Below are 12291 nucleotides of genomic sequence, written 5' to 3'. Positions count from 1 at the left end.
TATTTCCTCACAATTCAGAAAGTAATCACTTTGCAGAGAGGCAAACTGAGAACCAGGGAGGATCAGTACTTTGTCCATAAAGTATAATTCTAACTAATAGCAGGCCTTAGATTAAAATTTAGGTCTGCCAGACTTCACATCCTTTTAGTATGCAGGTTACAGAGTCAGCATTGGAACCCAGATTTGATAAATTCCAACCCCTTGCGTGACTATTGTACTTTCATGCAAGGAGTTCCTGTATCATAACTTTATTTCAGTGGGATTCACTGGACAGTTACACCATCAGGGAGGAACTAGAAAGGGGACTCCAATTAGGAGATCACTTTACTAAACCAGAAAAGGGATTCTGAATGGGATGAGGGTAGTGGCAAAGAAATGGGAAAGGAGGGACAAGAAAGGGAGATTTCACTGAAACAAAAGCAATAAGGTTTATGAGAAAAAATGAGAATAATCAGAAAGACCAGAAAATGAGTAACTGGAGATGATAACCTAGTTTTCTCCCTACTGGAATACAGTGAACTTAAACAGACTGTCTGTCAATTCTATAGTTCCAGAATTGACAGCATTTGGCTAGAAAACTTTTAGTTACTCTTAAGACACATAAACTTCTATGTGTTCTACCAGAACACCTGTCAATAGTCACATGAAAGAGCAACAAACTTTTCTTCCAGAAAAAAAAAACTGCCAAAAAGCAAACACAAGTTTTTCACTGTAGAGATTAAAAACAAGAGTATCACCCTTGGTTCTATAGGACAACATTGCACTCTTCTTTTTATTCAGACATCAGCTTGAGAGTCTATGAAAGACAAGTAACCATAGCCAATTTTGAGAAAATCATTCTTTATAATCTATGAGCTCAATAGTCTTTGCTACTTTCTTTAGATTAAGGTAAATAACATAAAAGTCATGCCTTAACCTAACAGAAAATGTCTTAACTATCAACTGGTCACACAGAAGCAAAACGTAACACACTAGCTTTGATTCTCAAGTTCACCAGGAATACAGTAAGAAATTAGTTTCTTACTTTAGGTGAAGGAAGTATAATTATATATTACGCATTCTTCATTAGTTCAGTGTAGCTACATGTTTGAGGATGACAGAAAGAAAAACTCTGGAATACCTAGATTCCCGAGTATAAAATGCAAAATAAAAGCATATTAGGGGTCAGCAGATAAAGACATTTCCTATAAAGCTTGTTGATCTGAGTTCAATTCCTGGAATCTATGCAAAGATGGAAGGAGAGAACCGACTTTATAAACTTATTCTCTGGCCTCCATATGTGCACTGTTCCTGATCCCTCCCCCCACAATATCTTAAATATATAGTATAAAAAATTTTCTTACCTGGTTTGTTTTGATCAAGGTCTGTAGCAGGGGTATGAATACGAACCCTGGGTTTGAAAGGCTGACTACTCAAAAACTTATCACACTGAAGGCTGTGGCAGAAATTTTCAAGAAAGCGAAGCACAAATGATGCACTATTTACTGGAGGGAGCTGAACAGTATGAACTTTCGCATCAAAGAAGGCTATAAAGTGGGGAGGTAATGTCAGTCATCAGTCGTCTTATAGACAGATGAGAAATACAATAACAAAAGAATAAAATCAGGAAATGTACTTTTAAAGTTTACTTTCTGGATTTTGGGATTTAATAAAGAACTGATTAAAAATCCTATTTAAATATCCATACACAGGGGAATAGAAATGGTTTGCTTTACAGTAACCCTATTCTAAACATCCCATGAGTAAAATGTTATGGTATCTGCTTATACAATCATGATAGACACTGGCTATAACTTACTTCTCTTCTACTCTATTTTTAAAAGTTTTTTTATAGTGCTAGGTACTAAATTCAGGGCCTTGTACATGCAGGGAATGCACACTACCCCTGAGCTACAATGCCTAGCCTTTTCATTTTATCTTAGTAAGATTTTCTATAAAAATTAAAACTTTTAATTCAACCAGTGTACTATGCCTAAATATCTAGCTTAACAAAGCATGTACAAGGAAAAAAATCAGTATTTTTTACTTAAACTTACAGTATTATGCTGACAATTGTCTATTTTGCTTTTTGTTTGTGTGATACAGGCTCTCACTATATAGCCTTAGCTCACCCCGGTAATTTACTTATAGTCCAGTGTTCCCTTGAACTCATAGTAATCCTTCTGTTTGAGACTTCTGAGTACAAGGAGAATGGGTATGTGCCACAATACCTGATTCTCATCTGTCTGCTTTGATAAAAGTAAAGTTTCCAAATAAGAGTTAAAATTTTGTAAGCATATAACCATTATATTTATTCTATCAGTATAATAAAATATTATAGTATAAATATTCTAACTAATCCATAAAACAGTCTGCCTTTCTAAGCCTCAAATCAAATTTAGAACAGAATTTGAATAAAGAATTAGATTAATATACCAGTTATTATTTCTCCTCCTCGATTATCTGGCTTAAGAAGTAAAAACACAGTCTTGGTGTCAATGGCACAATCAACACACGCCTGCACAGTCCGTTGGAGAATCACATTCACGGGGCCTGGGCCAAAGTGGTCAGGCAGCTGCCGAACTTTCTGTGGATCCAGGTAGGGGCCACAATCTCCATGTTTATTTATATAGACACAGACTTGAGAAAAATGAATATAAACAATGAGATTAATTAAAATAAATTTTGTGAAAATATTACATAATTGACATACCCTACTAGTGACTTCATTTAAAGGAAACTTAAATATAATTCATATCGATGATCATTTCTGCTACTGAAAGCATGCCGGTAGATATATTATCATACTTATATAAGGATTTTGTACAAGCAAGTAATAAAAAAGGAGCTTTTGCAGTATTTTAGGATTCTACCCAAGCTGATTATATAAAATATATGTTTGAGAAGACATAGAGGCATCATATAATCATTTTAATTATTATTGCAAGAAATGGTACAAAAATTAAAGAGTAGTTTCCTGTTTTTCTTTAAATTTTGATCTTTTCCTCTCCAAATCCTCCTAGAGCTTTTCCAATTCTTACCTACCCAAGTTCCTTGTACATATAGCGTGTGCATTTCCTTTAAAAATTGGTCACCCTTACTCATTTATGACTAAATTTCTTGTAAATTACCAATAGTGTACTTCAATTGCATTTTCAAAAGTAATCAAATGATTTAAGGTATATTTAATAATAAGTTCTAATAACATAAAGTTTGAATATGAAAATAAAATTTCCATCTCTATTTGCCTAGGCTCATTGAGGAAATTCTTAAACTATTTTCTTTGTACAATAAAAGCATATATTACCAAAGTTTCTCATCTAAAAATCACAGTGTCAAGTGTAGATAATTTAAATCGGCAAATGCAAACCAATATATACTATAACAACATGCAGATTTATCATTATTGAAGCTATTGCTTCCTTAAATCAAGGACATTTTAAACTATTAATTTGTACTGAAAAATTATATATACATATATATTTAGTATACTAAAAACCCATTCATCTCAGTTTCACTGGGTTGAAATATATGACAATTCGACTTGTCCCAATAGTCACAGGAAGGATAAACATGGAACAGTGATTAAAAACTTCAGCCCAAGGGGACAATGGCACAGATACATTCAGGAAGTAAAGCAAAAGAAGGATTTCAATGTTTTATATTTCTACTACACATGTTGAACATCTCTTAGACAAAATCATTGGTACCAGAATATTTAGTACAAACATAATGAGGTAACTTGGGATGAGATTTAAGTCTGAGCATAAAATTCATGTATACTTCATATACACTTTATACACAAAGCCTGAACGTAGTTTGATATAATAATTTTGATTGTAACTCATATGTGTTTTGATTGCAAACCACCATATGAAGTCAGGTGATTTTTACTTCTGGTGTCATGTCAGTACTCAAAAGGTTCAGAGTTCACATTCTTGGATTAGATATGATAAGCTTTGTATTCACTTAGCTAGTGGATCAAAAATCATAAATAATAAGAAATGAAGTGTGCTAAAAGAATCTTTGAAAAACAAGTGGTATTTCAAAAAATAATTTCCTTTTAAGTGAGAAAATATGATAAGGAAAAGTTCAAGAAATGTAAAAGTATAAAGGAGGCAATTTTGACATGTGAAGCAAGCTTGTTACTAATTTAAAAATAATAATAATAAATAGAAAAGAGGTAATTAAGGATATAAAAGCATAGGACACACCTTTTTAAAACAAGAACGAGGTGCTAGAGAATGACTCAAGAGCACAAGCTGCTATTTCCAGAGGGCCTGGGTTTGCTTACCAGTACTCACACGACAGCTTACAACTGTCAGCATCTCTAGTCCCAGAGTACCTGACATTCACTTCTGGGTACGAGGCACATACATGGTGCACAAATACACACGTAAGCAAACACACTCATACATACAAAATAAAAATGAAAAAAATTAAACTACAAAAAGATTAAGGAAATGTACAGGGGATAATAAAAAGGATTTGCTTTGTTCTATGCTCTTTCAAACCAACCAAAGAATTTAAAATCACCATGGCCTTTGACAGATAATTATTTTCAAAAGACATGAGTTACCTTGAAAACACATATAATATGAAGTGACAAAATAATCTGAAAATAAAGTAGAAGAATTTGATAATGACACAAATTCAAAATGTTGGATATGTATTTTTAGGTGACATGGATTTAAATAGACTGTTTCTGCTTAACATTAAGCCAAACTATCAGCTTAACAAAATACAATATTTTACTCATTTTCAATACTTCCACAACACTGAAATCAATACCGAATATGTTTATTGCTGTTTTGAAAATACTAACTTACCTGTAGACATCACTATTTTAGATGGCACCACAGAAGAATTATCAGATGATGAGCTTCTCATCAGTGAACTGAGAGAAGCTGAAGATGTAGAAGACACAACTGGAATGCATTTTTCCTGTTTTTTAAAGAAGGAATAAAGAATACAGTGTATGTTCTTTTAAAAAGCTTCTAGATTAGAAAAAAAGGTAGACATCACTGAATCACAAAATCATCAATTAACTAAAAAGGTTGAACCCTTCTGGATACCAAGAACTGCAGTGCTTTGGAAACTGAACTCAGGCCTACAAGATGTTCAGGTGCTAAAGAAAGGGGCCAAAAGGCTAAGTAGGATTCTCTATCCCATCTTCTCATGATACCTGAGTCAAATTAGTGTAAAATCTGTCAACCTCAAAATATTTTTTGAGGTTCCATGCAAGACATGTTTTCTTAAATCACTGTTAATTATATAAATCTCTTCTAATAAGCAAAAATAACGTCAGCAAGGCAGAGGGCTTTAGAAAGCAGCTGTTCATTCCCATTGTGTCTAGCCACCAATAATTTCCACAAAATTATAAATAATTTGGTGAAGACTGCTTGTTGCACATAAGAGACAGATGTCTCTTACACACAATTTAATATTACTAGTTTTCTGTTTATGTGAAATCTTGGGATTTTTCTAGGAGATATTTTCAAACTGCTTTGCAATATCACAAAAGGGACTCTTGTGCCTAGAGAAATGACAAAAAGACAAAAGAGTAAAATACAAGAGTATCATTTAAGGTTGCCGAGATATACTTCAAATTAATGGCTTATCTAGATTTATAGTGGTCTAATAAATCATGATAAGTATTGAATTACAAATTTTATTTTTTCAACATTTCAAAATTCTTAACCATTTGATGAAAGATAGTACATTTAATATTCCAACATGAATAAATATTTATTTAGAAAATGTACTAACATATGTTTATAAAAGTTTCTAAAATTAAATTTGATTAAATTTTATTATGTGTGGATATTCTGTCTGTATATATGTCCGTAGACCACTTGCATGCCTGGTGCCCACAGAAGACAGAAGAGGGCATTGGGTCCCTGGAACTGGTGTTATAGAGGTATGTGAGCTGCCTTGTGAGTGAGAGAATCCAACCTAGGCCCTGTGGAAGACCAGCCAGTGCTCTTAACCATTCTCTCTAGTCCCCGTGGTAAAATCTTAAATGTAGGAAGAAAATGACAGTTCACAAAAGAGTCTATTTTAAGAATATTTTCTATAGCTCAAAAACTTTCTCAGTTATTAAAACTGTGAACATCTTTTATTTTTTCATGATGAAATAATGAAGTTAGATAATGAACTGAAATGATGCTTTTGAAAAAATACAAATTATGAATTACACTACTTGTCCTTTATCTCTGTCATTAAATTATGTGTACCAAAATACCTCTGCAAAATTGTACTAGTATTAATACTAGAAAACACAGGAATCAAGATATTATCACTAACATTACACTAACTTTCTGGACAACTGAAAATACATGTTTTCAAATGTATTTTCACATTAAATTTGAAGATCAACTTTTCTGAATTTTATTCCCCACTTAAAATGCTAGAACTATCTTTTTATGTTTATCAAAATATATTTACAAATATTTCATACTGATTTTTGTAAATTTTAAATGTTTTAAATAGATGTAATAGTGTAAGTATTTTAAAACAAGATGACATTACTTTCTTCCATATGGCAAGCATTCATAGAAACAAATGTTATGGTGATATCACATGGAAATACTAGATGTATAAGAGAATACTGCTGAGATACTTTTACCATTATATTTAGAATGCATGCCTTATGGACACTATATTTGAGTCTTTTTAAAATTCTAGTTCTTAGCCGGGCGTTGGTGGCGCACACCTTTAATCCCAGCACTTAGGAGGCAGAGGCAGGTGGATCTCTGTGAGTTCGAGGCCAGCCTGGTCTACAGAGTGAGTGCCAGGATAGGCTCCAAAGCTCACAGAGAAACTCTGTCTTGAAAAACCAAAAAAAAAATTCTAGTTCTTAAATCTCTGCTGTTTAATCAAGGATTTAATTTATTAATGTTTACTATGATTATTATTATATTTGGGTCTGAATAAATGATTATATACTTTGTTTCCTTTATTTGTTTTTGTTGTGGTGGCTCCACATATCCTATCTTTGTTTTTTTGTTTTCCAAGACAGAATTTCTCTGTGTAGTTTTGAAGTTGTCCTGGAACTTACTCTGTAGACTAGGCTGGCTTTGAACTCACAAATATTTGCCTGCCTCTCCCTCCTTGGGATTAAAGGTGTGGGCCATCACCACTCGACTATGTAACCTATCTTTTGAGGGATTATTTGAATACTTAAAATTCCATTTTAATTTCTTCCTTGGAATTTTAGGGACAATTAGCCTAAAAAATCTTTACAAGTTTTACATTATAAGTAGAGGCTCATCCATAACTTTGCATAATTTTCAAATAAAAATCCACAATGTACCATTTCATATAAAATGTTGAAATTACAATTATATAGATACTTATCCTCCACATTCAGGCTTTCATAATGTAATACATACATAATGTGTGTATTTATATCTGTCTGTGATATAAACTGTACTGGACTAGAAATGATTATAAGAAAAAAAAAAAACCTTTCCTTAGCATTTTCCTGCTCCAATCTATCCCCTCCTCTCTTCCTCCTGACTAATTACACACATGAAGGAAATTTCAACTTACTGTCTTTCTCAACTGTATCAGTTTTTCAGATTGGATAGTTTCTATTCTATTCTCCAATTCATTTACTCTGTTCTTTTACCACCAGTAAATAGTAGTTAATTCTGTCAAATGACTACTTTATTTTAGATATTACTTCTGCTACACCCCCAACCTCAGTTCTCCTTTCTGCCCTGTTTGAGTTTCTGCCTTGACTGTCATTGATGATGAACTGTGATATAGAAGTATAAGTTCCTCATAAGTTGTATTTGTTTCATCACAATAGAAAACCTAACTAAGACAAAAAGAGCCTTATACATTTAAAACAGTCCTAAAAACTTCAGTGTAGTCTTAGTAAATTGCTAACCTGCATGTTAAAAATAATGCTCCAATACAGAGACATTAAAATACAAATTAGCTAGAGATATGACTAACCTTTTTTCCACCTTTTTTCTTTGGGAAGACAATTTTAACTTCCATGCGTTTCTTAGGAGCTGAAGTATCTCCAGTTGGCTTAGGTTGTCCTGATTTCTTGCTGGTCTTTGCCGCTGGCAGTACAATAGTTGTTTTCCGTGGAGACTTCTTTGAAGATTGAGCCCCTTTGGAGGTGGAAGACTTAGTTTTCTCAGAGGTGGAAGATTTTGGTTGTTCAGAGGAGGAAGGTGGTGTGTTCTCAGTACTTTTCATTGAAAGAGCTGAGAAAAGGGCTTAACAACAAAAATTAAAGAAAAATATATAGTAAAAACACTATCATATGACTAAAATAGTTTAAGCTTATCTTTAAAACTTCACAAATGTTACTGTGAAAATTATTTTAAATAAGCTCCAAATTAGTAAAACTAGAGATGAATAGAATGACAATACAATAGATACTAAGAAAATTATGAGAATCATAAAGGAATACTTTTGTTTTGTTTTGTTTTTCAAGACAGGGTTTCTCTGTATTGCTTTGGAGCCTGTCCTGGAATTCTCTCTACAGACCAGGCTGGCTTCGAACTCACAGAGATCTGTCTGCCTCTGCCTCCCAAGCGCTGGGATTAAAGGTGTATTGGGTAGGACCAATATTGTGAAAATGGCCATTGTACCAAAAGAAATCTACAGATTAAATGCAATTCCCATCACAATTACAACACAATCCATCACAGAAATATAATAAATAATCTTCACTTTCATATGGAAACACACAAAATCAGGATAGCTAATATAATCACAAACTAGAGAACTGCTGAAGTTGTTACCCTTCCTGACTTTAAGTTTTACTGCAGAGCTATATTAACACAAACAGCATGATGTTGGCATAAAAATAGACACACTGAATCATGCAATAGAGTCAAGACCTGGCTATAAGCCCACATACCTACAGACACCTGATTTTTGTCAAAGAAACAAAAATATGTACTGGAAAAAAGACAGATAGGTAGCTATAAATGGAACAGGGGGAAGACAGAAACTTCCAAGGAGCAGGAAATAGAATATAGTGTTATAAAAGGAAAATTAGAACAAGAGAATTAAAGGAGGTGGGGTATGGGAGGGGAAGGGTAGAGGAGGGAATATGGGGAGGGAAAATTAATTTTTAAAAAACTCTCAAAGAAGTCAAATGGAAACCTACTACAACGAAGGCTTCCTGAAATATAAATAAATATAAAATGAGTTCAAGTGGAGTGACCTTATAATGGAGGGACAACATACCAACTCTACAGCACAAGCTACCAAAGTCCAACCCTATACCAGGAATAGGTAGGTTACCACTTTTTGAGGTGTTGGCGAAAGGGGTCCCACATCTAACACTACAGGGCATTGCCAATGCTACTTGTTGCCCTCTACAACTTGAGGGTAAGAATATCAAAGTAGTTTTAATTTGTTGAACATGCCAATACTATGTCAAGGAACATGGAAAAACAGAGTTGGTATGCAAATGGAAGCTTCACTTCTACTGGCTGTGGTTCATAGTATGAATATATATATATATATATAATATATTATATATATATATATATATAATATATATATATATATATATATCCATCCAGAGGAGAAAACCACCTGATTGTAAGACATAGCCACTGACACAATTGTAGCAAAAATTTTTTGGTGTAACCAACCAGTTTTTTATTGGATTTAAGGCCCACTCCATGAAATGGAACCCAAAATTGATACTGGTAATGAGGGAATAAAACCAACTGTTACAACAAAGGCCAATGTACTAGGAGAATTCTTATTAGTATAATTCTGATAAATTGTCATAATAATAAAATGACTCCTAAATAAATGACATACTGTTATTGACTACTAATGATTAGTGATACACTCAACCATCTTTTGAGAAGTTTCCTGCAGTGGTTGGTAATTAACAAAGCGACCTACAAATGGACCATGTGCAGAGAATAAGAGACTTTGGAGTACTCAACCCTCAATGAGCTATCTTTGTCACTCTACCCCCTCATTGGTCAGTTATCTATGTGGAAAAACAGGCAAAAAGAATTTAACCAGTGGGACAAAATGACTTTGATGAGAGAGCATTTTCCAGAAACAACAAAGAAGACACACATCCAAACCCAGAAAGAACAGGACAAAATGCACAAGACATACACAAGCTCAAGCCAGAAAAAAATTCCAGCATGGATAAGGTGAAGTAGATACAAAATAGTGGCCCTTAGCTAAGAATCTATATTCAAAACTGATAGCTGCTGTAAAAGAAAAACTAGTTTTCTTCAATAGAGTGCCAAGGTAAATATAAGCCACTCTAGGGCAGTCACAGTATTCAGTATTACATGAATACAATTTAGACATGTATTTTTTGTAAGTTTTGTGTTTTTGTTAAGAAACAGAAGGAACATAGTATCCTATAAAAAGCAAAGTGAGGAAAGACATTGGAAGAGTTGTGGGAGAGGACACAATAAGATCAAAACATAAGGTATAAATTTTGTAACAATAAATAAAGTCATTAAAAATAAAATATTGTTTAAACAAGAATACCACTCAAAATTAAATGTTAGGTACTTTAATTTTCTAATCAGGAAACAATTTAATTGTCTAAAATATGAACTTAGTAGAATAACCAACAGATTTGATTTAGCACAGAGAAAATTATATCAATTTATCATTATGCTACTTCTTGTATTAGATTTCTTCAAACACAAAAACTGTCTTTCAGAAAGAATATGCTATTATTGAGAAAAAAACTTGTAAAGCAATACAGAAAACTAAGGCAAAGGAATTACCTGGAATTGCTTCTTCATCTTCTAAAAGTTTGGCTTGCTCTTTCCAAAATTTGCTGGCTCTTTTGCGCTTACGTTTTTGCTCAGCTTTGTTGAGGTATGAAATGAAAAACAAAACTTATGCATATTTAAACTGGAATACATTATGTTCCAGTATGCATGTTAAATAATAAAGCATCTAATGCAAGATACTCACGTATCTTATCACGGTGAAAATTTCTATGAATTTATCACTATAGTACTTACACTTGTTTCCTTAAAAGTGAAAAACATACCAACATGCGGTGCACAGTTTAATGCATGGAAGAGGGGCTTGGCCCTATCCCAACCTATGGGAGCCCTTACTGGTGAGGATGAGTGGACTGGGGGAAGGCTTGCGGGGAGGCAAAAGGGGGGTGAGAAGGAAAACTGAGTTGTAATGTAAAATGAAATTTAAAAGAATAAATGAATTATAAGAAAGTGAAAAACAATATTGTCTTCTAAAAACACTGCACTGTTATACACTATATGGCAGACTCCTAGCAAATCAATATGAATTTAAAAAAAAAAAACAATGCAATCACCTTGGGCTGCTTCTTTATCTTCAAAAAATCTGCCTTGGTCTTTCCAAGATTTGGTGCCCGTCTTGCCCTTGCGTTTTTTCTCAGCTTTGTTTAAGTATGAAATGAAAAGCAAAGATTATGGACATTTAAAGCTGGAACATATAATGTTCCAGTATGCATGCTACATAATAAAGATTCTAATGCAGCATAGTCATGAAGATGTTACCATCATACTCACATGACTTTTAACAATAAACAACATGGCACAATAACTCTAAGGATACATTAGTAGCATGCATACCTTGGCAGTAACTAAATACACTTTTTACTTGGATTCAAGATCCATTTAACACAATGGAAACCATGACTGGTACTGAAAACCCAGCTAAAAATTCTGTGCTAGAGAAGTGATGGTTATTGGAGGATGATCTGCAACAACCACAAATTTAACGATTTAAATCATCATAGGCCCCAACAACTATCTAGAAACATTTGTCTTCATACCCACAGATAATAGTAAGTCTTTAATCTTCATCAAGAAAACACTGGTTTGCCACAGGAATAGACCATTACAAAAATCTGAAACTAAGCAAATCAAAGAGTTTTGGAGCCCAGTCAGAATGGACACATCTACAGACCACTCGTGCACATAAGATAAGACCCAGGAACACTGCCCAAGAGGAGGTAAAAGATTACAAAGAGCCAGAGAGTGAGGGAATTTGCTCTAAGATTGTGTCTCCTACTAATATCAGGAGAAAAACACATCTCATGAACATCACTGCCTAAACATGAGCCGAACAAGAATGACATGAATACATATACAAACTGGACAAAGAAAAGCCCACAAGGCCTAAAACCCTAAACAAAAGAACTATAGAAAACTGAAGAAAGGGGGAACTGGAGAGATGGGAATCCCCAGGGAAAAGTATATCAATTCATTATCTGCTGTGAAAAGCCAGCAATGAAAACATACATACAGTTATTATTATACAGACAGAACAAGTTATATTCAGGGATGTATG

The 12291-nt window shown here is 33.6% G+C and overlaps 1 protein-coding gene across 2 annotated transcripts in view; it reads right to left on the bottom strand.

Moving 5' to 3' along the window:
• LOC100751276 (Scm polycomb group protein like 2) overlaps positions 1–12291 on the bottom strand; it is a 90712-nt gene that overhangs the window by 11968 nt on the left and 66453 nt on the right. For both annotated transcript variants that reach the window (XM_035450266.1, XM_027432805.2), the window contains 6 exons: positions 11291–11374; positions 10731–10814; positions 7945–8216; positions 4809–4923; positions 2416–2619; positions 1344–1526 (listed from right to left, as the gene is read on the bottom strand). In XM_035450266.1, coding sequence (XP_035306157.1) covers positions 1344–1526; positions 2416–2619; positions 4809–4923; positions 7945–8216; positions 10731–10814; positions 11291–11374 — 942 coding nt within the window. The remainder of the gene's footprint in view (positions 1–1343; positions 1527–2415; positions 2620–4808; positions 4924–7944; positions 8217–10730; positions 10815–11290; positions 11375–12291) is intronic.

The sequence above is a fragment of the Cricetulus griseus genome, chromosome X (genome assembly GCF_003668045.3).
Source record: "Cricetulus griseus strain 17A/GY chromosome X, alternate assembly CriGri-PICRH-1.0, whole genome shotgun sequence".
Classification (NCBI taxonomy): Eukaryota; Metazoa; Chordata; class Mammalia; order Rodentia; family Cricetidae; genus Cricetulus; species Cricetulus griseus.
This window is presented reverse-complemented; position numbering and strand designations above follow the sequence as displayed.